The sequence below is a fragment of the Orbicella franksi genome, chromosome 8 (assembly GCF_964199315.1).
Source record: "Orbicella franksi chromosome 8, jaOrbFran1.1, whole genome shotgun sequence".
NCBI lineage: Eukaryota > Metazoa > Cnidaria > Anthozoa > Scleractinia > Merulinidae > Orbicella > Orbicella franksi.
In genome coordinates this window covers 5289212-5316775 of record NC_138152.1, presented here as the reverse complement: position 1 = coordinate 5316775, position 27564 = coordinate 5289212, and the positions used below count along the sequence as shown (strand labels likewise).

At 39.4% G+C, this 27564-nt stretch overlaps 1 protein-coding gene across 1 annotated transcript; it reads right to left on the bottom strand.

Moving 5' to 3' along the window:
• Positions 1–980: 980 nt before the first annotated feature.
• Positions 981–25239, bottom strand: LOC145494450 (adenylate cyclase type 3-like). Its single transcript, XM_081473921.1, has 24 exons — positions 24301–25239; positions 18066–18215; positions 17599–17729; positions 16730–16841; positions 16111–16235; positions 15398–15559; positions 14702–14879; positions 13812–13979; positions 13279–13319; positions 12842–12895; positions 12657–12717; positions 11753–11850; positions 11378–11465; positions 10524–10640; positions 10066–10167; positions 9055–9230; positions 7737–7821; positions 7023–7064; positions 6597–6716; positions 5627–5773; positions 4684–4776; positions 4170–4287; positions 3636–3760; positions 981–3123 (listed from the first exon to the last, which is right to left on the bottom strand). Exons 1-24 carry the CDS (start codon positions 25117–25119, stop codon positions 2962–2964), a joined length of 3474 nt encoding a protein of 1157 aa, XP_081330047.1. The 5' UTR covers positions 25120–25239; the 3' UTR covers positions 981–2961.
• Positions 25240–27564: the final 2325 nt, after the last annotated feature.

Below are 27564 nucleotides of genomic sequence, written 5' to 3'. Positions count from 1 at the left end.
CGTAATTGCATGGAGTGTAGTTAATAATTAGTCAGGACCCTCGGGTGTATTCCCTAATCCGCCGAAAAGGCTGTAAACTCATAATAACAAACGACAAGAAGACAACATAGGCGAGAACAAAGGACAACTTTATTACCATACCTACACTTTAAAGCGACAGCAGCATTTTCCATCAGATCTTTTACAACGAAGATCATAAACAGACTAATATTTTTATAGCCTCCACATAATTCAGTATTAGGGTTGAACCTTTTTATTCAGTCGAACCCTATTAAGCGGTCACCCTCAGGGAAATGGGAGGTGGCCACGGTGCCTAATGGGGTTCGTCAGAAATTAGCAAGAAGCTCCGTAGATACGTCACTCCATTCAAATACAAACATGCTTGAAGGCTTGTGACTACTGGTGCACATATAATAAAGCCTACTGTTTCAATTCCTGATGGACTTGGAATTACGTCAAGAAAATTAAGATAAACGTGTTTTTAACGTCGTCATTGGACTCTGGTCTGTTATCGCTTTCTTCAAACCAAAGTAAAACTACGTGTTTTATATTTTGGGTGGCCGCTCAATAGAGGTAAAGTAAAGATCGACAATTGAAAGCCTTCATCGGAGACCACCAAAAGATGGCCGCGGCCACTTAATAGAGGTGGCTGGCTAATAGGAGTTTCGTTTACCGTATCCTACAGACAATAATTTCGGGACTTTGATAACTGGCCGCGTAATAGAGGTTCGCCTACATGTCGCTTTTTCGTAAAGTGATAAAGACGCCCACATCCTGAGCGTGGGCTGCCTGTGGTAGTATTCCATTGTACAACACTTGCACTTCATTTTCTTCAAGATAAGGAATAGGAAAATGTTGATCCAGCTTCATGTCCCGAAAGCTGTAACAACAACATTAAACAGATCGAATACAATGTGTCACGCTCATCAAGCAGGAACGTGACATGTGGAGTGCACAATAGCATAATGCGTGATTCAGGCCATACTCTCACAATAAAAAAAAAAACTGCTAAGCATCTCATATTCTCTTTGGTCAAATGCTAATGGAGACCAGTAATTTGCAGCTGTTGACGAAGTATTTATCTCAACCATTAGCCCGAAAGCAGGCCCTCCTGCGCTGCGACACGAGCTGATGACGAAGACGCGAGGGATGAATCGGCGAGCGAGGCGAGCTGGCGAGAGGCCTGGAACAAACTGAAATGAGAGGCTCTCAGTATTTCAGAAAGCGTAACGAATTTATTGAAAATATCAGCTCAAAGTGAATAAATCAAACTAGCTCTGAAAGGATGATAGCAATGGGAGACGCCCAGCCCGATGACTCCATAGTTTGCCGAAAGACAGATCAGGCAAACTTTACAGTGCTTGAGATGTTGGAGAACCAGGGGCGATTAGTCAGGGCGAAACGAAGACATAAGTACTAACAGTATTTAGTATCACCCAACTAGTGGACTAATGCAAATCCTGCATTTTCATTGGCTACGCTACTAGAGGACTATTAGTAATAGTCCTCGAGTAGCGAAATTGGCGCAATCGAGTGTGACGCTTTCTTTCGTTTTATTCCCAAATAAATATTTCTTCAACTTCCATTTGCCAACTTTATTATTGCCTTTTCTGTCCGACTAGTTGGGTGATACTAAAACAATTAGACCCTTCGCCCTCAAGGGCCACGCGTCTATAGCTACGGGTCTAATTGTTAAATATTTCTCAGCTAATTCCAGCCAAACGTCAAGATAACATTTTAACGTAACATCACGGAAAATGTAATAACCAAAAGAAGATGTAATGCTTCTTGTTTTAAAGGAAAAAAAGTACAGCCTCTCAAATTCAACCAGCTTAGATCGCTGCCCAATTCATGAAGCGACTACTCCCCATGGAGGGGATGCTAGTCCATCGCAGTGTTACAATCACAATGTCAATGGCCAGGACTTGAACTCGGACCGCCCTATACGGAGTCAAGCGCACTAACCACGAAGCCACCGCGCCTCCACAACGATTGGGTACTTGGAAGTTATTTTCAATATCTATACACTTACCTAAATTTTTCTTTAAAATCTATGGGCGTGGTCGATAAAATATAGGCGTTTCACCCACCAATAACTCCCTAGATAAAAACGCCAGATTAGAGGCATATTTTTTTGTTGGTTTTTTTTTTCTTTTTTTTTTTTTTTTTCATGAAAAATGAAATGAGTTGATCATACAGGAGCATTCGTGAATAAAGCTCATAGCGCTGGTCTTAGGAAGGCTTCGGGTGGCTCTATCACTCTACGTAGGATCTCATGTAATCTCACCTTACTTGCTTACTGGCACAGAAATCGAGAAGCCATTTCTTCCTAACAACAGATTAAAGAACAGGCTCGGTAGATTTCCCTTCATGCAAATATATTTACATTCGTTTAATTTCTAATATTTACACGAGGATTTTAATCTTAAAATGTCGTAAAAGTGATATTCAAATCACTTAAAACTGACTCAGGTTAATACAAACAGCGCAAAAACTGCGCCTAATCGTGCATATTCTGTGTTATTTAGCATTCTTGTCCCCAGTACGACTCTTTTTAAGATCTCGTTAAGGAGGCTCTGGGGATGGGAATTGTTATTTGTTACCAGGTCCCACATATGATGCATCGCCAATTTATCAGGCGTACGTTTCATTATGCAGTCACAAAGTCTAATTATTACAATCTCTCTGCAATTCATTCGGCGTATAAACCCATCTGATACAAAATATTCTATTCGCATTAACAACTGGCTACTTCTGTTTCACACAGCTCCGATTTAGGTTTTACGTGTGGTTTCAAAACTCTAGATGATAGGTAACGTATAGATGGCGTGACATGACACTTCCTTGATGTGACGTGACAAGTCACGTCAAAATGCCACCATATTTGGCAAGTTGAGTTGTTGTTGGTAACGTATAGATGGCGTGACATGACACTTCCTCGATGTGACGTGACGAGTCACGTCAAAATGCCACCATATTTGGCAAGGTTAGTTGTTGTTTCTTGGGTTCCCTTCCAGTGAGGTAGTAGGTCACAAGTTGTCCTTTCCCTTTGACTTTCACTGGACCGCGGTAAATAAAACTGAAGCCTTTGTCTTTCAAAATCTCATATGTCTGTTCTGTCACCTAAAAAAAGGGAAAATGAAGGTGTTATTACCAGGATCGAGTGAAATGGCAAAGAGTTCAGCATCATGATTATTACTTTTAATTGATGCGTGAATTTAAGACACGGCGAGACTGGAAAAGGTTTTGAACGCCTCTTAGTCCATCAACAAAGGGGGCACCTTACGGTTTGCGCATCTTAAAAAGTTTAGCTTAAATTTTTCAAGTTTCGTCGTTTGTAATCCGTGTTAATCCTCCCCATCCTTAACCATCGATCCTTGTTTTTTATGGTTCATTATTATCATTATTCATTATTATTCTATCTTAGTAACTTGACTATCATTTCCAGGTTTCCCTCAATTTAAAGGTAATTTTGCATGTGTCCAAAATAACTCAAAATACCGTTACTGAGTTCCTTTAAAGAGCACCTGTTCAACAAATGACATATGGTTGTATTGCAAGCATTCTAATTGAGAAACACATTTTAAGGAATAATTAAACTGGAAAAATAACAACACTCAAAAACTAATACAAACCTGCATATAACCGGCTTTTCCGGTACTTTCCATTCTACTCGCCACATTCACCGTGTTACCCCAGATGTCATAGTGAGGCTTTTTGGCGCCAATTACTCCGGCCACAACAGGTCCTTGACAGATTCCTGAAAAACAAAACACATACCAACACAACATAAATGTTTGAACCTTGAGAGTGGGCACTTATTCGAGGTGGGCGCTAATTCGAGGTTGGGCGCTTATTCGAATAAATACGGTATTTAGCTTTGCATTACGACTAGAAAGCATAAACACTTTGGATGTTTCAAAAATTTCCTCTTTTACAGTTACTTTCTGAGTTGCATTTGAGAAGATCTGCCATTGGGTTAATAAAGTAGAACGCAGCCCCTTAAACCAATCAGAAACGAGATTTGATTCTTTCGGCCAACAGGGTACAAGCCAAACACAAGGTTGTTTAGGTTACGTTACTTTTCCCGCCGTTTTCGTTGATGGCCTGTGATCGATGATGGCAAATGAAGTCATATGAGATTCCCTGTCATTGGAATGTGTACTTACCGACTCTAAGAACAAATTGATTGAAGCACTCTTGATTGATAGATTCCAGTTTGTCTCGTAAAGCTAGTGCAAAATCCACCACTTCCACCAGTTGCTGCCAGTGTTCGAAGTCCTGGGACTAAACAAACAGTAAACGTTAGCACCCGAATGTTCAAAGCAGGATTTAATTCAATCAAGATTTGCGGTCAATTTCAGTTTCATTAGTTAACAAAGGCAATTTCCTTTCTTCGCTCATCCCTTTCATTTTAGACAAAACTGTTAAAATCTTGCTGGCTAGTGCTCAACAAAACAACAGGGTATTACAAAATTTTGACAACAATTCAATAATAGGGCGTTTGGATCCTTTACGATTTACGTTACCTTTTGTCACGTGAATTGGCAATTTTGTGTTGTTCGATAGACCAGCTCTTGTCTTGCTTAAAATATTTTTCCTAAGAAGAGGCTTCCGTAAAGGAGAACCCACGACTTTCCGAGTTCTCAAAGCAGAATTCGTTTGTTTTTTTGTTTGTTTTACCTCGTATTCTGGCCTGAGTCCAGCAGCAGCCATGTAAGTGCTCTTGATGGTCTTTATTTTCTCGATACTTCGAAATCTCGGCTCTGACAAAACCTGTGAAAAAGCGATGTTCATTTTAAGTCTGAGCTATTATTTTGCTCGGGAACCTAGCCAGTATCGTTTTCAAACCTTTCATTGATCCTCAAATTCTGGCCGCAGTGAAGAGAAAGATAAAATACTTAACGAGATCACCAATTTTGCGCTTACATTTGTAATAGATGTATCCATTTCTTCATAATAAAACCATGTCAACATTGATTAAAATGTTGCAGAAGGGTTGTTAGCAGCATTTGACGAGAATCCGATCCATATATACTTTTAACATTAGCCCTGTGTTTTTCAAGAGCTTTGATCGCTAGTCACAGTCACTTCCTGCTGGGTTTTTGTCCTTTCTGGGGCGGATCTGGGGGGAGGGGGGCGGCGGGGGTTTGGGGGGAGGTTGGATCGAACCCCTAAATTAAAAAAAAATGAGACATTATAACACACTGACTTGGCCTTGGCTCCACTTCCGAGGACCTTAATTACAAAAGAATTTACGGGAGAGGATGCCCCCGCAACCTACAGCTACAGGGGACCGCCTTTGGCAGTCTGTATCTCGAACTCCCTTCTCTAAAATCCTGTATCCTCCCCAGCCTTTTCCGAATACTCTTCAACTAAATAACACAATTTCTAAATTTTAAATCCCGAATGCATTTGATTTCTTTCGATCCGCCTTTTTGAAATCGCGCCAAAACTTGAAAACCGGCATTGTTCTTGTTCTTGTTTTATTTTTGCCTTTTATAAATATATTTACAACATATCAATATATATGTCAAGGAAGCCCAGGGAATGTAAAGCTATAGGCTTTATATGTACAGAACATTGATTCAAAATCTACCCGGCTGTGACTGTGAACTACTCGTACCTCGTCAAAATCGTTGATTATCTCGTTCAAGAACCGAATGCACTCCTTTCCACCATCATTGATTTGATCCTCGGAGTAAAACTCGTCAAAGTTTGGGATCGATGCAAAGATGACTGTCACATACTTATAGGAGTGGCTGTACAGCTCCTGTCACGGTCACACAAGGAACATATGTCACACAACACTTTCACTTGATATAATAAAGCTATATAACTGGCAAAGCTCTCCTGCTTTTAACATATATTGAGCATAAACTGTATTTCGTTGTCTAGGGGTTTCCAAAATTCATTTACTTCTTAGATAAAATTGTCTTTATACAAGAAACCCTTTTTTAAATCACTCTCCTCTTTGACAAAATAGTAATGTCAGTCCATATCTTTAGGAGAGGCGCATTTTTTAGGAGGAACTCGGGCGCCCTCTACAGTTTCACAGTCACACACCTAAAGTCACCTATAAAGACCAACCAGCGTCTTCATTGTCCGTTTTTGGGAAGCATCGCTGGGATCGCCGCAGTGATGAGAGCGCACGCCTCCCACCAATGTGGCACAGCTTCGATTCCGGCTCGGTGCCATATGTGCATGGGTTGAGTTTGTTGTTGGTTCTCGCCTTGCTCTGAGGGTTTTTCTCCGGGTTCTCCGGTTTTCCTCCTTCCACAAAAACCAACATCTCCAAATTCCAATTCGACCGGGACAGAGGACCGGCATGAAAACCAGCTAAGGCTGGTGTGGCTATGGCTCCTGAATTCAATTTATATTTTCTAATTTTTTTCCTCGATCAACCTCGCACAAACTTGAAACCAATCATAACTTGGCGTGTTTCGGATTTCCCCCGTTTTTTGTAGCCGAAAGCGGGAAACATGCTTTCATTCTTATGGTTAGTTGCAACTTTAATTCCTTGCACAGTAGTTAGGGACTGTTTTGGGGGATTTAGGTTTCCACTACAACACTGCACGCACGTTTAGTTTAGTTACCGTTTCATCTTTACTCTGATGCTGAAGGAAGTAGTCAGCCACGTGTTCTGGTAAAATGTTGTCCACCAGCTTTCTATTTCTTCCACGAATGTTTTCCACTTCGGTCTTCTTTTCAAATGCCTGCAAAATAAAACGAACACTTAACCGTGAAATTCGTAATTCTTTGAGCAAAGCAAGAGAGTTTCCTAAGGTATGAAGATTAGGGCGCGTAGCTTCCGATGTTGCGACCTGGCCTTGTCTCACGGGTTGGTGATTCACATACTGTTAACCTCATTGCGCCTTTCCCCTTGGACAGAATTGTCCAAGAAAAATTGCTATGCCCAGATCTAAAGGAAAGTGATGGATTGATAGCATATACATGTACTAAAATTTTTGCCGGAGGAAATGCCTAACAAAATATGAAGTCAGTAGTAGACTAAAATGTACCTCCATTTTCCACAAAAACAGCAGTCGAGCAGTGCGTTCAACCTGAAATGGAAACTCACTGATTAGTTTTACTCATAGGCGGGTCTAACACGTGCGCGCACGTGTGTTGTATCTGCAGTAGCATACAAAGTCAAACTGTTTTTACATATATGGACTAATAAAATATAAGCCATTTTCGAGTTGCTTTTTACCTCTTTTTCAAAACGAGTCCTGGTACACAACCTTTTATATCGAAATGAGTCTGATTTGCATGACAATGAACGTACAAGAAAAACTCAATTTCATTTGAAAGGTTGTACACCAAGACTCGTTTTGAAACAGAGGTAAGAGCAACTTTTGGTCCATGTTCGAGCGTTTATTTGACAGAAGTTTAAACCATAAAAAGATAAAGCCGCCATATCAAACTACAAAGGATATATGTCTCATCAGGAGCCATAATCTGAGACGGAGACCGTAAGCGCGCGCCATTTCTAATATTGGGGCTGTCCCTATGATGTGGGACAATTTTGCTATTTTTAGAACAATTTGCGCCATCACGTGCGGAACACGCGCGTACATGCTGTAAAACTGTCCCGTATCATAGGTGCGCGCGGATCCCAGGACTTACGGTCTTCGTCCCCGATTATGGCTCCTGGTCTTAACACTTAATTAACCAACTTTAGGAGAGTATTAGTCATTAGGGAGGGGCGTAACAGAGTGTTCTAAAAGTCTTACCTGTCGTCCATGAAGAACAAGGATAAGAAAACTCAGCAATATGATGACTGATGAAAAGTATTTCTTTGGTACGAATGATGTGCGCCTTGCAAGAAAGGAAAGGGAAAGCAATATAATTAATTTTAAACTAACATGACGCTGAAACGTCTCTTGAAGGTGTCGAATAGTAAAGTTTACTGGACGTTTCGGGCATACGAGGTTCATTCATTTCACATACTGATGAAGAAGGACTGAGGCCGAAACGTATAGTAAACGCTGCTATTTGACACTTTCAAGAAATTTTTCAGCCTCGTATTCAATTCACATTCATTACAAGCAAAAATTTCGGAAAATTTTAATTTCGGACAAAAAAAAGTGTCCGAAAATAAAACTGTCCGGAATTTTAGGCGTCCGAAATATTTACAGCAGAGTATAAAACTTTGAAGTAGCTACAAAGCTCTTAGTTGCCTTTAAGGAGCGAACTGAGACAATGTTTGCGAGACGCAAAGGCTTGATAGAATTTGTGTTATTTTCTCGTGGGTGTATCCGTAAAACCTTGACGGCGCAGTAAAACTATCATCTTTTGATGTTACTCCAGTGTAATTCGTGTTTTGTTGGCGTGAATTTACTTTAGCTATGTTTCAGCAGAGTGTCCGAAATGTTTGTCCGAAATTTGTCCCAAATGAGACCAAAAGTGTCTGAAAATTAAATGTCCGAAATTTTAGGCAAGTAATATAAGTTTTTTGCTCACTGTATGAGCGATGAGTTAAGTAAATTAATCCTCTCTACCACCAAGAAAATATTGATAATATTCTTATATTTTTGTCATTATTAGTTGCCCAGGGCGCTCTTTGATAACAGCTTATGCTGATGATTTACACTGGTTAAATATGTAATTCAAGTACATATTTAACGAGAGTAAATCATCAGCATAATAAGTTATTATTTTCACTAGGATTAATAATAATAATAAATAATCCTTATGGAGAAAGATCCCGTCACATTGCGTGGTTGTTAGGGAAGTCCTCAGTAACTAAGGTAAAATAGAGTAGAAATTTTAAAACTAATCACAATTAAATCCAAGTATTAATAAGAATTGGAAGTAAAGCTGGAAGATCACTTTTAAAATTTAAACGTATCAAGTAACGACATTCTAAAAGTATTCAAAGGAAGTTTTTTTATGTCCATAGGCAGGGCATTCCAATCAGGTAAAGTACTATTTACTGATCTGAGCAAACCCCAGTTACTACTTGATTTAATGGATCGAATAATGTCCTTTGAGCGAGTGGGATCCAGCGAAATATTTTAAACGTATAAAATAAGTAAATTGAATACTCACTGGTTGTTGAAGTGCACATAAGTATCGTAATTGTCGTAGATTTGATGCTTGGCAGAGAGGTTCATGATGCAATAAGCAATCACCACCCCCAGAGTCAGTAAAACCTTCAGGGAGTGGCTGAGTTGGACTAGAACCGAGATCCCCACCAGAATCAGGATGCCATTATACGAGAAATACTGGGAACAAACAAATAGTGAAAACAAGTAAGTATAAGAAGTAACTTGAAATTGAATTGAAATTACAAGCTTATGATCTAACTGACTAATGAGGTTATTCGTCCGCGTTTTCTATGAGCGCCACTAGCTAAGACTTATTGTTAGGTCAAATCTACCAGCGTTCTATCGCGAATGCCGTTCTCTGATTGGCTACACTACTCACCATCTATTCTGTGATAGATAGTGAGTAGCGTAGCAGTGTGCCCTTGTTAACAAAACGAGGGCCGCTTCTTGGCGTTTTCGAAGTGTCTGTGAAGAGGATTTAGATAAAGTTTTGAACGATTGGGAGATTTATACTAAACCAATTAGATTATTCACTCTCGATTTCCATGCGTTATAGAAATCTCGAGCTCATATTCTCACTGTTTATTAGAGTGCAGTGGCTATCGGTCGTCTAGGGAATGCAGCGCTTTTTCTTTTTCCGAAGTTTTGGAGGAAAGTTTAGATGCAAATAGACAAATAAATTCCTGAGAACACTAAAAGAAGGTCATTAACGGTATTTTGACGTCAAAACTTGAAATTATTAAAATAACGGGTGCCCGCGTGTAAACAACTGCAGAACTCCAATACAATTCAATCCGCGCGATTTTGTTAAAGCATAAAGTTTAATAATGCGTAGAAAAAGAATTAGAAACCGTTATTTCCGTTAATTGCGGTTAGAATTCTACTAAAACAATTAGATTATTCGTTCTTGATTTCTATGAGGTGATAGTCGAACTCATAATCTAATTGTTAATTAGACTACAACTGTGCAAGTAGAAAACTATACTGTTGTAAAGCTGAGTTTTATACACACCTGCGGATATTCACAGGCTGGACTGGAGGGATTCAGAGGCTCTGATCTGTTGTATCTCAGTGCCACAGCTTCTTCGTCTAGTGTACGTGTTTCACAACCAAGCTTGAGAGGAAACAAGGAGAATAGAAATAGATAAATAAAGCTGTTAGGTTTTTTTGCCAGGATTTCGTCATAGCTTGTGGCACACCGCAAAATCAGCTTACGAAAATATATAGCGTATTTCTGAATTTGGGAGGTTCATCCGCTACCAAGATAATATACGTTCTGTAGCAACTTTGTCAAAGTGGTTAGATATTATTGTTGTCGTTGGCAATAAAAGAGAGGAGAAACGTTAAATTGGTGAGCCAAAGATATTTCTGATCATGTTTTGGCTGCAAAGGCTTGCCTAAAGTTCTCTAAGACTATGTTTGTCGCTCAAAATCTTAATTGAGCAAATCGTAAAATCTGCACTAACTTACCATGTCAATCAACTCCGAGCCAGCCAATAAGGTCACACTAAGGGCGGCCAGAAGGGTTCGAGCTGGTTTACTCCCATCCAGAACATTTGAAAACTCCACTAAAAATTTGGGGAAATACTGTAATAGAGAAATTAACGGAACGATAACGGGAAATTAGTCATTGTCTCAATTTCTAAACAAATGGGGAAATCTTTTGAGGTTGAAGAAAAATTAAGAACTTGAGACCTTGTAATTGGGGTTTGAACTAAATAAAAATTTTCATCTTGGACCAAATTTCAAAATCCAGTAAGTGGACCTCCCACTTCAAACGTGACCGTGAAACAAGTATTGTCATCCATTTTCGTTCTATTCATCGTGAGGATCTAAACTCACGGCTCCCTAATGGTTCATACTGTTTTTGAGTTATGTTCTACAAATTCAAACAATGTTTGAAAGGTTGCATTTGTGCTTTGAGATCTGGAAACTTCCCCAGAAATCACGCTGACCGTGTCTCTTGTGTGCGCGCCGGCCGGTAATGTTAAGGGCGCTTGTTAGTGAGTTTGAACTACTGAATTAGTTCATCTAACTACTCTAGCAAGTTTCGCGTACACATAACATTTCTGTGAACAAGTGTTTTTTTTACTTTACTGTTTCTGATAGTTAGTATGTTAGTTAGTTCACGAAGCTCGCGAAGAAAGTTCGTAAGTTCAGAGAATTTTGAAGCGAAACGTAGAGACGTGGTGCGTAGAAACGAATTTAAGGCTAAGGATAGGTCGCTTTGAAACTCTGAAGCCAAAAGTTAGGTATTAAAACGTGGAGTTTTAAACACGCTAAATGATGGCATGACTATGTTCCTCTGCATGCTTCTTTCTTACCTTTGGACAGCTGGCAGCAATTGTAATGATGGTAGGGATAAGTAGCAACACCACTCCCACAGAAAACGTCAAATCGTTTCTCAAAGACCTGTGTGAAAAAATGACATATGAGCGACCTACAGTACTAGGTCTTTGCATTTAGGGAAATAATTTTGCATACAGTAGACATCAGTAACGGTTGAAAATTGTGGCTCAAATATTGATGAAAATTCAAATTAGCACAAGAGAAGAAGTCTAAAGGTTTGTTTTTCTCCGTGGTTATACCCCACCACCCCTCCGTCCTTTTGACTAGTTTAATCCCCCCTTCACCACCCACACACTCCATCTAACACTCCCCTATTGCCGTATACAATGAATAGATAGAAATATAACAACCTTGGAAAAATTGTGAGTTCCACGAAGAAACAGAAGACGATGATAATACAAAGACAAATAAGGGACTCGCCGCTCATTTCCTGCTTCTCCAGGGCGTACTGTGGGCGACAAAATACAAATACAAGATTTAGTTAAGCCTAAAAGCGGAGCTCCTGATTACAATAAGTCAACCTGCCTTGAGCCTGCGAACCAATCGAGAACCAGAACCTGGGAAGCCGTCAACTTAAAAAGGGACGTGACCTAAAAACATGAGCCCGCGATGCGGTCGCGAGATACTGGTCAGCGGATACTTTGTTTTGACAGGTGTCAATCGACTATAACTCCACTGTAACGACAAATTCTGAATGCTGTATTTCTATACCTACAAGAACATCAATGTTCTGTAGGTAACTCTCATTTCAAATAATGGGACCCAAAGGTGTGGTTAGTATGTTTGAATTTGCCAAGGTGTAGGGATTTAAGCCCTGTTCGGGATCCTTATGTCATGTACTTGACATAACAGTGCCTCTCATTACCCAGAATTCCAAGTGAGTGGTAGTTATTTAATCCTCAATAGGAAAAAAAGATGGCGGCTGTACATTTTACCACAATATCTCGCGAATCTTACACTGCCCATAAAATACAAGGAAAGCCGCCCGTGCTTACGGCATTGTGTATGCTAGGTTTGAAGATTTTAGAACTTTTCTGTACGTTTTTCTGAATGGTGTTAAAGTTTTCGTGCTCTACGAATTATGGGTAAATGTACCAGTCGCCATCTCTTTCCCGCGGAGGTTTCCAGAACTTTTCAAAAAATTACTGGAAGCGGGAAAGCCGGCGATGGTCTAACATGTATGCATCCAGGCGAATTTCGAATTCTTTCACCATCTATTTGATTAATTATTTGGACAGTAAAATCCTGATTTACCTGGAACTCGCTGTCAGGTTCGAGGAATCGAAGAGTAAAGGGATTCATTTTCTCCTTTACCCTGAAAAAAAACAAACAAACAAAGTCAGGTAAGTTGATACAGTATACATGTAATTGTGAAAATGTTTGGGCAAGGAATGTAGGAATATTTGTAATTGTTGTATAAATTTTTCAAATCTTCCTACCCGCCTGCTCGCTCATCGAGAACGTCTGACAACAGTTTATTGAGACTTCGTTCGCTGTTAAATAAAGCAAAGAAAAAAGCGTAAACTGGTGAGCAATTTTCATCAACAAATGTTAACTAAGCTGAAGCTTTCTGAAATATAGTACATGTATTCATACATAAGAAAATTCATTCATAAAATACATTTTAACGGCTCAAATTCTCCATTTTAGCCCGCAAAATGCGCCAAAATGCTCTACATAGTGATAATAATTATCGTTAACTTAGAGCCCCTTGTTTTAATCAGCCGTTTTAATGCCCGCATCTATGACCAGATGAGACAACACTGACGAGACTAGGGAGCTTCAATAGAGCGATAGGGGGGCTCTCTGTCTCTCTGAACAAAGAAGCAACCGTGATTTTTGAAACGCAGACTGAGTCACACATAGCTTCACTGACCTTGTTGTTGTACAGGAATCAGACTTCTCCGACTCGCCCTCCTGAAATAAGAAAACAAATTTATTACTCTTCAACTGAGTGTTATCCAATCACAATGGACACAGGCAATCCAAGAAACCAATCAAAACTTCAAGTTAACATATGTAGCCGACGCAAAGCGCGGGAAACGTGTGCGAGCGAATCACGATTGAGTTTGGTTTACATCTGATTGGATGAAAAAGTGGCGCGAGTTTTTAGCCAATCGTATTTTGCAGCAATGCAAAACCATTTGCTTTTCGACATTCATGTTACATGTATTACTCTTTTACTGAGAAAATTTACCACAATGAAGACATTTTTTTGGTAGTTCAGCCTCTAAAACGCTGTTTTAACAGAAACTCGTAACGAGATTTCTCTGTTTCTAAGTTAATTCAACTTTGAGGAAGACATGAAACGACTACAAATGTCACTGGATGTGTAAAATGTCAACTCATTTTTAATAGATCTCAACCCCGGACCTCTTTAAGCTATATTCATATAATTCTTTTACTCACATCAAACAATGAAACTCTTCTAAACTCCATCTCTTCCTTGTTGATAATACTGTCCTTATCACCCACTTCCCAGTGTGTAGTGGAGTTAATAAGTTCCATGATTGGCGATGAAGTTCGTCTCGCTTCTTTCGAAGAAGGCTCCATCAACCACGTGGCGTCATCACTCTCCTAAAAATACGTTAATGTGATGGAAGTTCTTACAACCTCAGAGACTCTAGCTACAATTTAGCACTCCTGAGACCTAGAACTGAATCTTAAAAAAGCGTTTTTTTGTATACAGTTGGGCTAGATTGTGAAATTCTCTTCCAAATAAGATCAAATCCTATTGAAATCAGATCAGTCTATCGAGTCATTCAGAAAGTATCTACCCACACTTTGTCGCCAAAATAGCACATAACACTCATACTAAGTATTGTAATATATCAATATTTTTAAATGTAATTGTAGTTATTTTTTGCACGGATTTCTTGGAAACCAATTCAATATGTGACAGACGAAATCCCTTGTTGAAATAATCTGTCTGTAAATCTGCTAACGTAAATTTTCTTAGGTGCGTTTGAGCATTAAGGTACGTCCGTTAAGGCTCCCCCAAACGAAGAAATATCGTTGTGGAAACAATGTTTTTCTCTATGGTTTTCGTTTGCGCAAATACGAAACATTTCCTACCAAGAATAAGATTCTGTTTCTGAGAAACAAATAATATTTTAAACTTTTTCAAGACATTTTGCTTCCACAGCGAGCTCTTCTCTGTTTGCACCAAGGAAATAATATTTTGGAAATTATGTTATCGCAATAATGTTTCCAATTCCAGGAAACTTCAAAGAACGTTTTTTCACTTCATCAAAGTTGCATGTATAATTACAAGATATTTATGACAGCGCAACACTTACCTCGTTCATAGAAGATAGCTTCGGATTTTTGTTACTGCCATCGTTTTTCTTTTTCACTACCAGATACGTTTTGATGCCTTGTTCTTTAATGAAATCATTTCTAGTGTGTCCTTCACCAGGTTCTACTTCATAATCCAGTTTGACACAGTTGTACGTAGACTCCGATATGTGAACACGTCTGTGTATGGAACAAAGTTAACTGTTATAGTAAACTGGAGAAAAAGACGCCAAAATTCTTAATCAACTGCAGATCAAGATTACAAAAGAAACTCTTTAAAACGTCACGAAGAAAGTCCTAAAAGTCTAATGGAGGGATCAAACGAGAAAGGTCGACGGCAGTTAATGGACAATATGTTTTCTTGAACTCTCCATCCCTCGAACTCTCAATAACGAGCTTAGAGTTGCAAAAGTCGAAATCATCTTCCAGCAGACGAGGAGAAACTTGTAGGAAAGTCATGGAATTAAGGCGTATTAAGAGCACTTGAGAACGCGTCAGGATTGATTGTCTCTAAAGGAGCGCCTTTTAAAGAGAGACACCAACCAAAAGACGTGAATTTCTTCACCAGAGAGACCAAAAGCGGCAAGTCGTAACAGTACACTAATTTGCTCACTTTAATTACCTGTGGTCGAAAAATGAATCACAAGTCAAGCTGTCCTGTAACAGTATTTGAATAATAAAAAGAGATTTCTACAAACCCTGGTATTCCTCCAGACTCCATACTATTGGCCAGCGTGACGTCATTTGACCACGCATCAAATTGCCACTTGATCTTTCCCAGGACCCCCGCGAGCACGGACCCAGTGTGGATTCCAACGCGCATGTCTAGTGTTTTGACTCCAGTTTGCCTACGTACCTTGCTGCAAAGAAACAGAACCACACAAAGAGAATAACAAGGTTGCTCAAATTTCTTCTATTTTTTAAAAAAAATTGCTTCATACTTAGTGTTTGTTTATGGCGTTATGAATGCAGCCAGATGTTTGGAGAGGTCGAGAGAAAGGTAAGTGTGGCTTAAGGCACCCTTGCCTCACTCAGTCCCAGTGCTCCTCTTTACAAGTACTCTCCGTTTTGTTCCGACAAAGAAAAATGGCCTTGTGATATATATTTAACAATGAGATTATTCGCCCAAGTCAACTATCACGCATAGAAACCGTGAGCGAAAGTCCTGATTGTTTTAGTATAAATCTACTAGTCGTTCAAAACTTTATGTAAATCCTCTTCACAAACAATTGCGAAAACGCCATTTTGTTAACAGCCGCACACTGCTAGGCTACTCACTATCAAGAGTCTAAAACAGAATATATAGATAGACAGTAGCGTAGCCAACAAGAATATATTTACGCATTACTATGTTAAGGTACGACGTAGTTGCCTCCATAGATTACAAAACAGTGTAACCATGGTTACTCACGCAATGTGAGAGATCATATCCCGGCCCATCTCAACAGCGCATTGCGCATGTGCCTTGTTGTCGTCCAGGCCCGCGATGCAATAGTAACAGTCTCCTAGAATTTTGATTCTCTGACAGCAATTTTTCTGAAAAATATCAAAGGAATGAGATTCCATTAGCCACAAAGCAGTTTCCTTAAGTGCTATTCGTCACTGAGCGATCACTACTATAAACCGCTCTCCGTGATGAATTACGCGTTCAAATTGGTTTGCTTTTGTTGTGTTTTTCAATTGTTTTGTTTCAGGACACGGTTAGTTCACGTGACTTTCCTCTCGCTAACTACTGGTTACGTTTCCCCCACTTTGCATGGTTTGTTTGCTCTCAGTTCAAATTCTACATCAATACGTTTTTGTCCATGAGCTTCAATCGATGGGTTTTCGTTGATGCACTGTGCACTGGGCTTCAGAGTTCTGAAATTAGTTCGAATCATTTGGTAAGTCATTTAATTCTCATCTAGGACGACAGAGCGATCATAGGAAATCTCATACGGTCTATACTGAAAAAAATAAGCTCTCAACGCCAGTGAGATAAAATAATTATGTGGCAATTACTAATCTAGACGTACCCGTCATAAACTTACCGTTCCAATCTTGTCGAAGTTGGCAAATAACTCATTGAGAGTAATGATTAGTTCCTCTGCGGTACATTTAGATGAGAGTTCCGTAAATCCAACAATATCGGCAAACAAAATACTGCAGAACATTGTAAAAGATGGGCGATTAAAATCGATATTTGGACAGTTTAGGTAGCATTCCTGTCAGTGGGCGTGGTCAGTTAGTTTACGGAAGAATTTTGCAAAGTTTTAGAATGATCCTTATTCAAGACCCGAGAGAGGAGGGGTAAGGACTCCCGTATAAAGAAGAGGGGTGTGCTCGTCAGAAATTTTGAAAAGAGCCCCTAAGAGGCACTAATTCTAATACAAAATACATCTCCTGTCATGTCTTATTCGGCTCAGTACCCTAAAAGGTTTCGAAAAAGCTCCCGCTGTGGACCCTTTGAGGCCGAATACCCTAAGAGGCACCAAAACTGCTAAAAGGTACAATGAGCAACCCCGTCTCCATTAAATGGGGGTCCACCACCGGTATTCAAGATTTGATTTCATTATAAATAAGTTTTCGCACTAGTCCGGAACAGGGTTGCAGCATTGTTTAATCACAATGCACGAGTTTTATGGGGTGAAGTAGTAGCTCTCGTAAGGTCTCACATAAATGTCTTGCTACCATTTGAGAGAACAATAGAACAAACAACAGAAAAAATGCCCCAAGCCCCAAAACAATAACAGCGGCTAACAATGAAGAGAATTACAAGCTTACGAGAGCTGCTACAGTTCTGGTTTTATAGTTAGTTGTTCGCTAGAATTAACATCAGCTAACGTGCAATGTAGTCCCGGGCAGAACAGTGCTGTACCTATAGTACTTTTAGTAAAGTACAAGGTCAAATTCAAAACACCTGCACTCCTCGTGTCGTTTGATGTAGAGTTTATTAAAGGAACCATCTTTCAAAATTTTGCCATCAGCTTCGATGTCATCTGCCATTTCTGTAGCCACGTGTTTGGGAAGAACGGAGTGAAGCAATCGTCTCTAAAAACAACAAAGGGAAATAATGTGATGTCGACTTTTGATACTGAAAATAGAGAACGCCTCGGGTCTAAAAAACAACTAAGTCTACATAATATTGACGAAATTATTTCATCATTATGTCCATATTACTTATTTCAATTGTACGAATAAAAACAAATGGTATGACCTTTTTTGTGTTTTGTTTTTGTTTTTGCAACTAAAAGAAAAACAGGAACAAAATGAGCTTAAAGATGGTTTGAAGAGCGATAAAAATTGCAGACATTCTAAGGACTTCAGCAACGGAGCCCGGGTTTGTATACTAGAAATTAAAGTCAGCGGTGTTGCTAAGTAACAAACCTGCTGACGATTCTCCGACTCTAAAGTTATTTTAACTTCTAATGATTGCCTCGTTTCCAGAACCGATCTTCTCTGCCTCCTGTCGGCGATGTAAAAGTCTATAGCACCAAGAATGTTACTACAAACAAACAGCAAAATGTTTGCACCCATCTGTTGATAAAAACAAAGTTGAAATTACATATGCATTCAGCCCTTTTTAGTTCAAAATCTATGGCATGGTTGTGAAACGCAGCTTATAAGATAATTCACAGTCCTAAATAGACAGAACCGGTACTGTGAGAATATCACACCCAAAGACATGACAACTGGACTCGGAATTGAACAGCCTCGTACCCAGTCTAGTCTCTAGGCGTTCTTTCCTGCCTCGCTGCCTGCACAAAGTCTGGGAAGGAGTGGGCAACAAAACTGGTGTTCATTCGGTGGCGTCACTGCTTAAGACTGAGACCTCAGGCAAAATATTGCCTATCATTTAAGCTGCTTAGATCAGACAGCGCCACCAAGTTTTAATTACAAACGCCATTTATGAAATGTATTGATCTGTATTGATCTGTATGAGGTGTATTGATATTTGTTTTGCCCTGTTGTCTTTACAGCTGGCGACAATTTTCAAAAGTATAAACTGTTTTACTGAGTCCTGAAACCAGCTGGGGTTGATTTGAATTAGGCCGAACGTGATCGATTTAAATTTATAAAATGATTAAAAGGAAATAGCTGTGTTGTCAATAAGTGCGTAAGTAACTAGAGAGCTCGAGACGACGTTTAATTTTGGGCAAATAAAGACAGATCCCTGCCAGTCAAGAACAGATGTACATCAGAGATCGTCGAGTCTGGCAATGAAAATAAAATTGATAGTCGGATCGTGCAGGGTGTATTATATTCCGGCGGTTTGTCGGTTTAAGCCAATTTTGAGTGACGATTTTCGAGTACATTAGGGACCGTTCATTTTTTATAAGGTAGGGGGGGCTAGTGGGATTTGGGGGGGGACCATGCGAAAAAAAATGGCTTTCGAGGGGGGGCCATCCCAAAAAAATAAGGAAAAAAGGGGGGGTCACGCGAAATATTTTAGTAAAACTTTAAAATGGCATAATGTCTGAATATCAAAGAAATTGCTATAGAATAAACATAGAAGGCAGGATACAAATTTATTACAAACTTTCCTTCTGCTTTAAAAAAACGTTTGGCGACAAAAAGCATTTGTAGGTACTGAAACAAAGTATTTAACACAGTTATTTTGGAATGCAACTCTCACTGGCACTCATCTTCATCTTCGCTGTCGTCGAGTTCTTCGTCGCCGCTTGTGCTGCTATGGGAGTCTCTTTCACCAATGCTGCAAGAAGCAGCAATGCTTTCCGTCAGAGTGTACTCTTCAGGGTACATGAAGGTGTAAACACAATCTCTGACTTCCTGCTCAAGGTTGGTGGTGATTCTGCTTCTTGCAGCATTGGTGAAATAATTCCCTTCCAAGAGCTGTGCGACGTATGGCCCATCTCTTCTAAATAACGACGTGGCAACATCCTCAACCTTAATACACTCTTCAAGGCATTGTGGAAGATCATTTCCTAGCGGGTTTCCAACACAGATTCCATAAACTCGTTGGACTTTGTTTTCAGTCCGCTTCCTCTTTCTTTCATTTGACTCTCTGCGGTTTTCTTTTTTCCTTCTCCTTTTGTTGATGTGCTGTTTGAGTATGCCCTTGAATATGCTGTTATAATTGCTCTTCTTATTTTCCAATGCTTCCATGTCCTGCGTGACCTTCGTCAACTTAGCTTCTATACATTTGATCTGTTTTACATTAAAACTGTGGGCAAATTCTTCGCCCTGCTTTAAAGCAAGCCCATTGGACTGAAAGAGTGTGGAATCGTGTTCCTTTACATCTTTCAATATGACATTCAACTTTTCCACCATTGCCCTGTGTTCTTTGATGGAGAAGTTCAGTTTTCTTCCATCACTGGGCTTCAACTGGTACCCTGGCATGGAAAACTCACTCGCCCTTTCTGAACGGCCATCCGCACTTAGAAAGATTGCTTCTTTTTCTTAAACCAGTTCCTGACCATTCCTGCCTACCGGAATACCACTACCTCCCCTACCAGAAGACCCCAAAAGAAGGGCGTGATCCAGATGACTGGCAGCTAAGGGTCCAAGCGAAGAAAGAGCATGGAAGTGGCAGGCTGGTTTTATCTCAACCAGAGAGCGTTGCTCTATTTGCAGATAAGTTTATTGTCAAATCAAAGTTTGTGGTGGATTATCTTCAGCATCTTGAAGTGCTGGAAATTAAAAGGAAAAAGAGAGCAGAAGAAAAGGCAAAGTTAAGTAGGGACGCAAAAGATAAATCATATGAGGATTATCCTTGGACTGAGTTGTGCGAAGATCTAACCAAGCTTAAAACGCTACGTGTTCCAGAACTAAACAAGTACTTGAACCACCTCGGGCTGAAGCAGCATTTGAAAAGCAGCAAGAGTGAGAAAGTAAAGGCAATTGTAAGACATTCATGCTTGCAGCAGAAGAGTCCTCTCAGAGCTGGCCAACCAACACTGAGAAATGCCAGGACATTGACACAAAATGACAACAGGGCAAGTGCTGACAGCAGTGAAACGGATGAAAGTGACAATGATGAGTATGACAGTGATGCCATTGACTCTGGGGGAGAAGATGACCCAAGTGACGTCATTCTTGCATTCATCAATTCAGATGAGGAAGATGCCAATGAGAGCCCAAATGCCACACGCTCAGGGCGAGCCATAACTTGACTTCTCTTTCTTTTGATTTGTTTTTTAAACAACAGCTCTCTGTAGTATAGGGATTGTAAATATTGTCTTCATAGTGAGCACAATAACGTGAAGTAGGGGGATAATAGAGAAATATTAAAAAAGTTGAAATCTAAATATTGTTTGGTCAATTTTTTCTTTGGGGGTGGGGGTCATCCCAAAAAATTACCGCTATAAGGGGGGGGGGGGCATGTGAAAAAATTGGTAAGCTGAGGGGGGGTCATGTGATTTTTAAATGGTGCTTCCCAAATCCCACCAGCCCCCCCTCCCTCATAAAAAATGAACGGTCCCTTAATTGAGATTTATCTGGTGGTTTACGGCTAAGAATTTATCGCGGGGTTGGAGAAATCCTAAATTTTGCTCGCTGTTTTCGGTTTTTGCGTGTTTTTGTGACGGTCATTCAAACATCTCGAGCAATCTTTGTGTTTGCGAACAGCCCATTATTCGTCAAAACGTTTTGTTCACTGTTTACTGAATGGAGTAAGAAAAAATTTGCTTAGGAACAATTTGGTCTTTCTGAGGAGAGACACGATTACTGAGCTAGCATTACATGTCGTAAAGAGTGTTTCGTATTTGGTAAAAATTTAAAACGATCTCTGGCTGAAACGATTAAAAAATTACAAGCTTTCGACTGCCTGAACTACAGTCTTCGGCGGGTAAAATGTAAATGGCAAGAAACGATGGACAAAGAAAAAAATGAATAAAAACGCGTGAAATTGCGAAATAATGAAAATGCAAATTATGAATGTTTGTTAAAAAGAATGTTATATTGTCCAGGTAGTGGACATAAATTGTGTCCGCATTGGGAATCAGTTTGGTATGCCATGCTTCCACTGCCTTTCTTGTTCTAAAACCGCCTTTATCAATGACAGTTCGCATTTTCAAAGTCAATAGGGTGATCGTGTGACTGTAGTTCAGGCAGTCGAAAGCTTGTAATATTTTAATCGTTTCAGCCAGAGATCGTTTTAAATTTTTACCATGTTTTATCCTGGCTGCGCCCCTTCAATATTTTCATTGTTACGTACTGTTAAAAGATAGGTGATGATGATAATCGTCCTAATAGTAGGGCCTTCGTTTCGTTCTAAAAACCGAAACCGCGGTCTGCGGTTTCGAATGACCAAAATATGGCTGTTTGCGGAATATACGATACTCTTTTAATAGACCTTCATCAAAAACTAGCTGTAGCGGGGAGTTTTTTTCACTCTTTTCTGTATACATAGTCTGGACAAGAGTTAACGATTGAATATGACACGCCACATTGAGTGCACTGATCAGTTTCATTCGCACGAATGGACAAAAACAACACTAAATTGATTCACACAAAACAGACTGATGCAGCTGTTTGGTCAGTGCTTTTATTTTTAGAAAAAGGAAGTCAAAAATGTGGTGTTTAGGTCAAGAAAAGGGCCGTCAAATAGAGTATTTAGGTTAAAGAAAGGGAAATCAAAACTGTGGTGTTTAAAAGAAAAGGGAAACCAAAAAGTGTGTGGCATGGAATTACATGCAGCGTTGCAGATGGCGTTCATAGTGGACTCGTGTTGAATTGTTACACACGGTTTTGCAACAACAGATTCTTCTTCTGTATGTAGGGTCGAGCACAACAGTTTCAAGGATTTAGAAGGTGCAATTAAAACATTGCGTGCACGCCACCGGGAATGTTATGTGCGACGAATTCTTGAAAAAAAAGCCGTCAAGAAATAGACATTTTTTGGTGATTGTTAGAGGTGATTGCGATGACGCAGTTTGATATGTCTTTAAGATTCCGCTGTGAGCATTAAACTTATATTTTCCAGTTTTTTTAACGTGAAATGAATAGGAAATCATGATATTATCGAAACGAATGTTTCGTAATTAGAAACTAAGATTAACAACATTTAGATATCAGCATGAGAAAATGGTCAATTTGAAACATATTTTAAAAGGTGTTTAATTTAGGGGTTGTGGCATCGATTGACATCAGATTCGGTTCAGGAATTAACTTCCCGTTCTTTCAACGATTGCTCTTTCTTTTACGAAATAATCCATTACTCGTATTACATCATCATGATAAATTTATGACGAGGCCTGTGATTGGTTGAGGTGGATGACTGACGCACATAACCTGCCCGGTGACAAACTTATAAGTCTTCAGTCATTATCGACGATAGATTTTGTAAACAAACCCACTCGCAAAAGACTTTCATTAAAAAGCCAAAAACACGGAAACGATATTAGACTCAATATATCAAAACTATAAACTTAAATGTTGTTTATCGCAGAAATTTGTGTTTGCAATTACCTCGACGAGAAATCTTTTAGTAATGCGTTGAACTCAGTGAAAAACGAGGTATTTTAAACAAGAGTGCTTCCCGACAGTGGAATTCAATTAGCGCTGTTGCTAGGCAAAAGACCATACATAATTGTAGTGAATACATTATCCGAGGCTCAAATTGTTATTCACCACAATAGTTTTATTTTTTAAGTTTGCGATTTGAGTGTGAATTTAAACGTGCGATGAAATTAAATACTACGAAATTTTGTTTGAACAAGGCATTTAAGACAAAATTCAAATGGTAAAAAGCGACAACTAGCTTCTGGCAGAAAATGTCGGTTTTTCCGACTTTTTGTTTCGGCTTACTGTTTTCAAGTGCCGATTTGTCCAATCACAATAAACTTACCCGGGAGTATCAGCAACAGAGACTGGATATTTCGAAATATGTCGAAATAGACGCGCTATTTTCGCGAATGTGAGCCAGAGAGCAGTCTGTCCGAAATCTAAGCTAAAAACAGACAGTTTCCGTTGCGAAGGATATCCCAAGGTTTAATTTAATGAAGCATGGTTCGCTTATTTGCACTAATAAAGATGTTGGTATAATAATACGGAGATTTTTCATTGTAAATACGGCGCCTGAAAAGAACAGCGTTGTTCAAAAAGCCCTTCAGTGGCTAACGTTTCGTTCACAACAAGCTAGGCAACGCATTAATAACTAGAATACAAATTTGAAAACCATTCACTGTCTTAGTTTACGTTCTCTCTTCGGCGGGGGTCGATTCGATCTGATAACGACTACGTTTGAAAAAGGCGCACAGAGTTCAGGGCGCCTTCTTCTGTTTTGTTTTAATTTTGGTGTAACCCTTCTCGTATTTGTGGCTTGGTTCGTGTTTGTTCCTAAAAACAGGTAGAACGGCTGGCGGGCGGGTTTAATTTATCGGCAAAATATCTCATCGACGCCAAAACAACTGCATAAAACCTTTATGTTACAAAAGATTGATAATCACGCCAACATTGACGAGAATATTGTAAGCACTCGGCATATCGCAGCCACTCTCGAGTTTCCGAGTAAAGTGGATTGACCAGACGTAGCAAAGAGGGTTAATAGTTTTTCAGGAAGAAGATAAAAATGAGAAGTTCCCTCGTGTATCCCCGGAAATGATATTTTGTTGACCTTCCAACCACAGATTGTGAATTATATGTAAGAACACTCACTTACCTGCCTCCCAAAAAACTCTCGATTTTGTTTGGCGAATATGCTGGTGACAACAATGTGTCCCATTCCCGCAAGCATTGCCAGCGCTGTACATAAGGGCAAACTTGCGGGTAACATTACATTTGATATAAACATAAAAAAAGCGAACATCCCCACAGAATCGCTCGGCACCAGAGGGTCGTATCCAATTGCTAAGTCCACTTGTAACTGGAAAAATACAGTAAACCACACTATATAAGGTAGCCATTTGAAAATTCGAGGAGGAAATAGCTTCAAAAAATACAGTACGATGAACGAAAGGTTGATTGCACAAAACGTACAAGTGACAATAAGTCGACTGACTTGCGTTGGGCTGGATTTGTTAAAAACTGTGGAGTACATTGCGATCAGACATAAATTGACCACAAAATCCAGTAATATTATGTACAGAATTCTGTCGAGTTTTTGCCGACAGTAATAACGTTGGTAGATCTCTTCCAGCTGACGAGAAGCAAACTCTACCTTGAAACAAGAGGGCAAACACACCAACTTGCCCATTGATGTGAATATAAGTCTCATTTTACTAGTCTGTGTATTGTTGTGTGAATTATCCTTAGCGAAAGCAACCTTCACATTCGACGTACTAATCTTCGATTCCGAAATGCTTCGATCGGTAGTCTGTGTCCTTAGGGTTTTTACAGAACTCGTTGTAGAGCTTTCGCCATGTTCTGGACTGGAACTGTCTTTGCCATTGCTGCTTGGGGCGTTTGGGTTATTTTCAATTTCATCGCTCCATTTAACAAACGCAGGCGAAACTCTCGCGTTGCCAATATTTTTCTTCATCTCGGGTTTAATGGCTGGCCGTTTTTCACTCTTATCGACCACGATTACCGCAAATTACCACGACTCACTTGCAGATTTATCGTATCTTTTCATGCGCTGTAATAATCGGAGTTTACTTAGTGTGACTGTAGTGGGTCGCACCGCTGTGTTTATGCTAATTCAGGTCATATTTTCTAGACAGATGTGATTGGCTACGAAAACAACACGCGCAGTTGGAAAATGAAAAAACTATTAAAATGAAAACAGTTCACCTGCGTGCGTAAGACCAGAGATAGTCAAAAAGTCAATGCGAGGTTTGCCACTTATTTCATTGCGTTAAAAACGATGAAGTATAACTCAAAAACGTTAAAACACCAGTTAAGTTTTATCAAAATTAAAACGCTCGCGCACTAAATTAAGAAGATTGTCTACTTTTGGTAACAGTTATTCAATTCCGAACAAACCGATCCTTAAAGGTGATACAGTCCTTCTGAGAATGTACACTCATTTTCAGTTATTGCGAAATAAAGATTATATACACTCACTGCGTAATAGTTTACTTAGAGTAAAATTTCTATGATGGATTGGCAAAACCTCGCTTTATTTCTCCGGATGAATAAGACAGGTGAGGCCAGAAGCAAAAACCAAAGCTGTTTCTGATTGTCTGCGAGGTTTAAAGACCTTGTTTTACCTCAACTATAATTCCGTACCGGTTTAAGACGCCGCGCCAATGTTAATCTATTTGTTGAGGCTGAATCATCCAGGTTTCAATTTATTTTATTTTATTATTATTTTATTTTTGCAAGAGACCGAAAAATGGGCAAATAACAGACCGATGCAACCAAGCTGTCTAGATATATTTTTGTAATAAAAGGAGGAGTGATGTATTTCTACGACACGGTTTGCTAATCCACAATAATGTAAGAAATTAGCATAAGGAACTAATACAACAAACAGTTTTCCCTGGATAATGGATATTTTGTCGCTCTCTCTCGTTTAGTTTTGACTTCAATTAACATCTTGCTCTTTTACGCCCACTGTCGGGCTGATCTCTAAAAATATCGTAAAATAAGCTAAATTTTTCCCCTCAGATTTATTTTTACGTACGTGAGTCTCCGTCCTACTTGCAGTTGGTTTCAAGAACATAAAAAAAAATGAAATTACGCTGAGAGATATGCTTTGGGTACAGCGACAACATTTTCTGTCGGTTGCCATGGCCAGCCCCTTGTCATTAAGAACAGTAATTGAAAGTCAAAAAAATATCCGTAGGTTTATTCTCGTCTGGGGGTAATTACCATATTTTATTTTCAGCTTGCTTATGGTTCGATGTTGTAAAAGTCGGCAGCATCAGCTAACGCATTTTTTGACTTCAAACATCGACAAAATAGGAACACAGCAGAAATATGACCAACTTCACTGGAAAACACTCCCTTTTAGTAAGACCTTCAAAGAAGCGTGCGCCTGTGTTTGAATAAATGGCAAACTCTTTTGATTTTGTCGCTGCGAAGATCATGGAATAGTTCAATACCACCTATGATATTATATTCATCGCTAGGACAGCAGCGATAACATTGTCTTTCCTTGTCGAAAGGGGCATGACTTGGGAGTTTGCCATTGTGTTCTTTTTTGCGGTGATAACAGGCTGTCGCTCACCAAGGACTTGATGACATGTTTCAGCGGTCTACCGAACGTTCGAAAGTCTTCACTGAGGATTTGTGCTCTCCAAAAAAGTAGCAAAATAAAATTGATATCATGGGTCTATGTTATCAACGTGTTTCATTGTTAATTTTTATTGATAATTCTTCCCGAATAAAAGTGAAACCAAAAGAACATGCAAAAGAAAGGAAAGGTGGTTACTTCATTAAAAAGAATCGATTGACAGTCAACTGAATGAGTTGAAGGTCGGAATAATGAAACAGACAACACAGAGAAATTGTTGTGTGCCGTTTTTGCCTTAATCAGAAGCTTAGCATAGTTAGTGACAACGTCGACCAAAACAACACAGTTTATATTGAACTTAAGATCTTATATCGAAATCTATTCAACCCGTTTACCGGTGTTAAACATTAATTTCAGCTGCGTATGTATGTAAAAACAGCATGCTTTTTCAAACAGAAACGCCCAAAAATTCGTCCTGATGGAACCAATCGTTCAACAAAAATAAGCAAAATTTGCTAGTGTCACCTCGATTACAATTCACCAGCATGTACCAAACACGATCAGACGGAATGACTCAACTGCTCATTAAATCTTTTCGCCGCCATTACTGTTGTGGTTTACTACATAAGCTCCCTCACTGCATTACAAATTAAATTTTCTCAGCGTTCATAGCTGTTGCGCTCTTCATTTTGGCTGCAACTATTATTTACAACGCCTTTAATGATTATCTCTATAAAAAGCTGAATACCCCTAACTCGCTCTGTTAATGATAAAGCGTTAAAAATAAACTAAAGTATAGTATTTGCA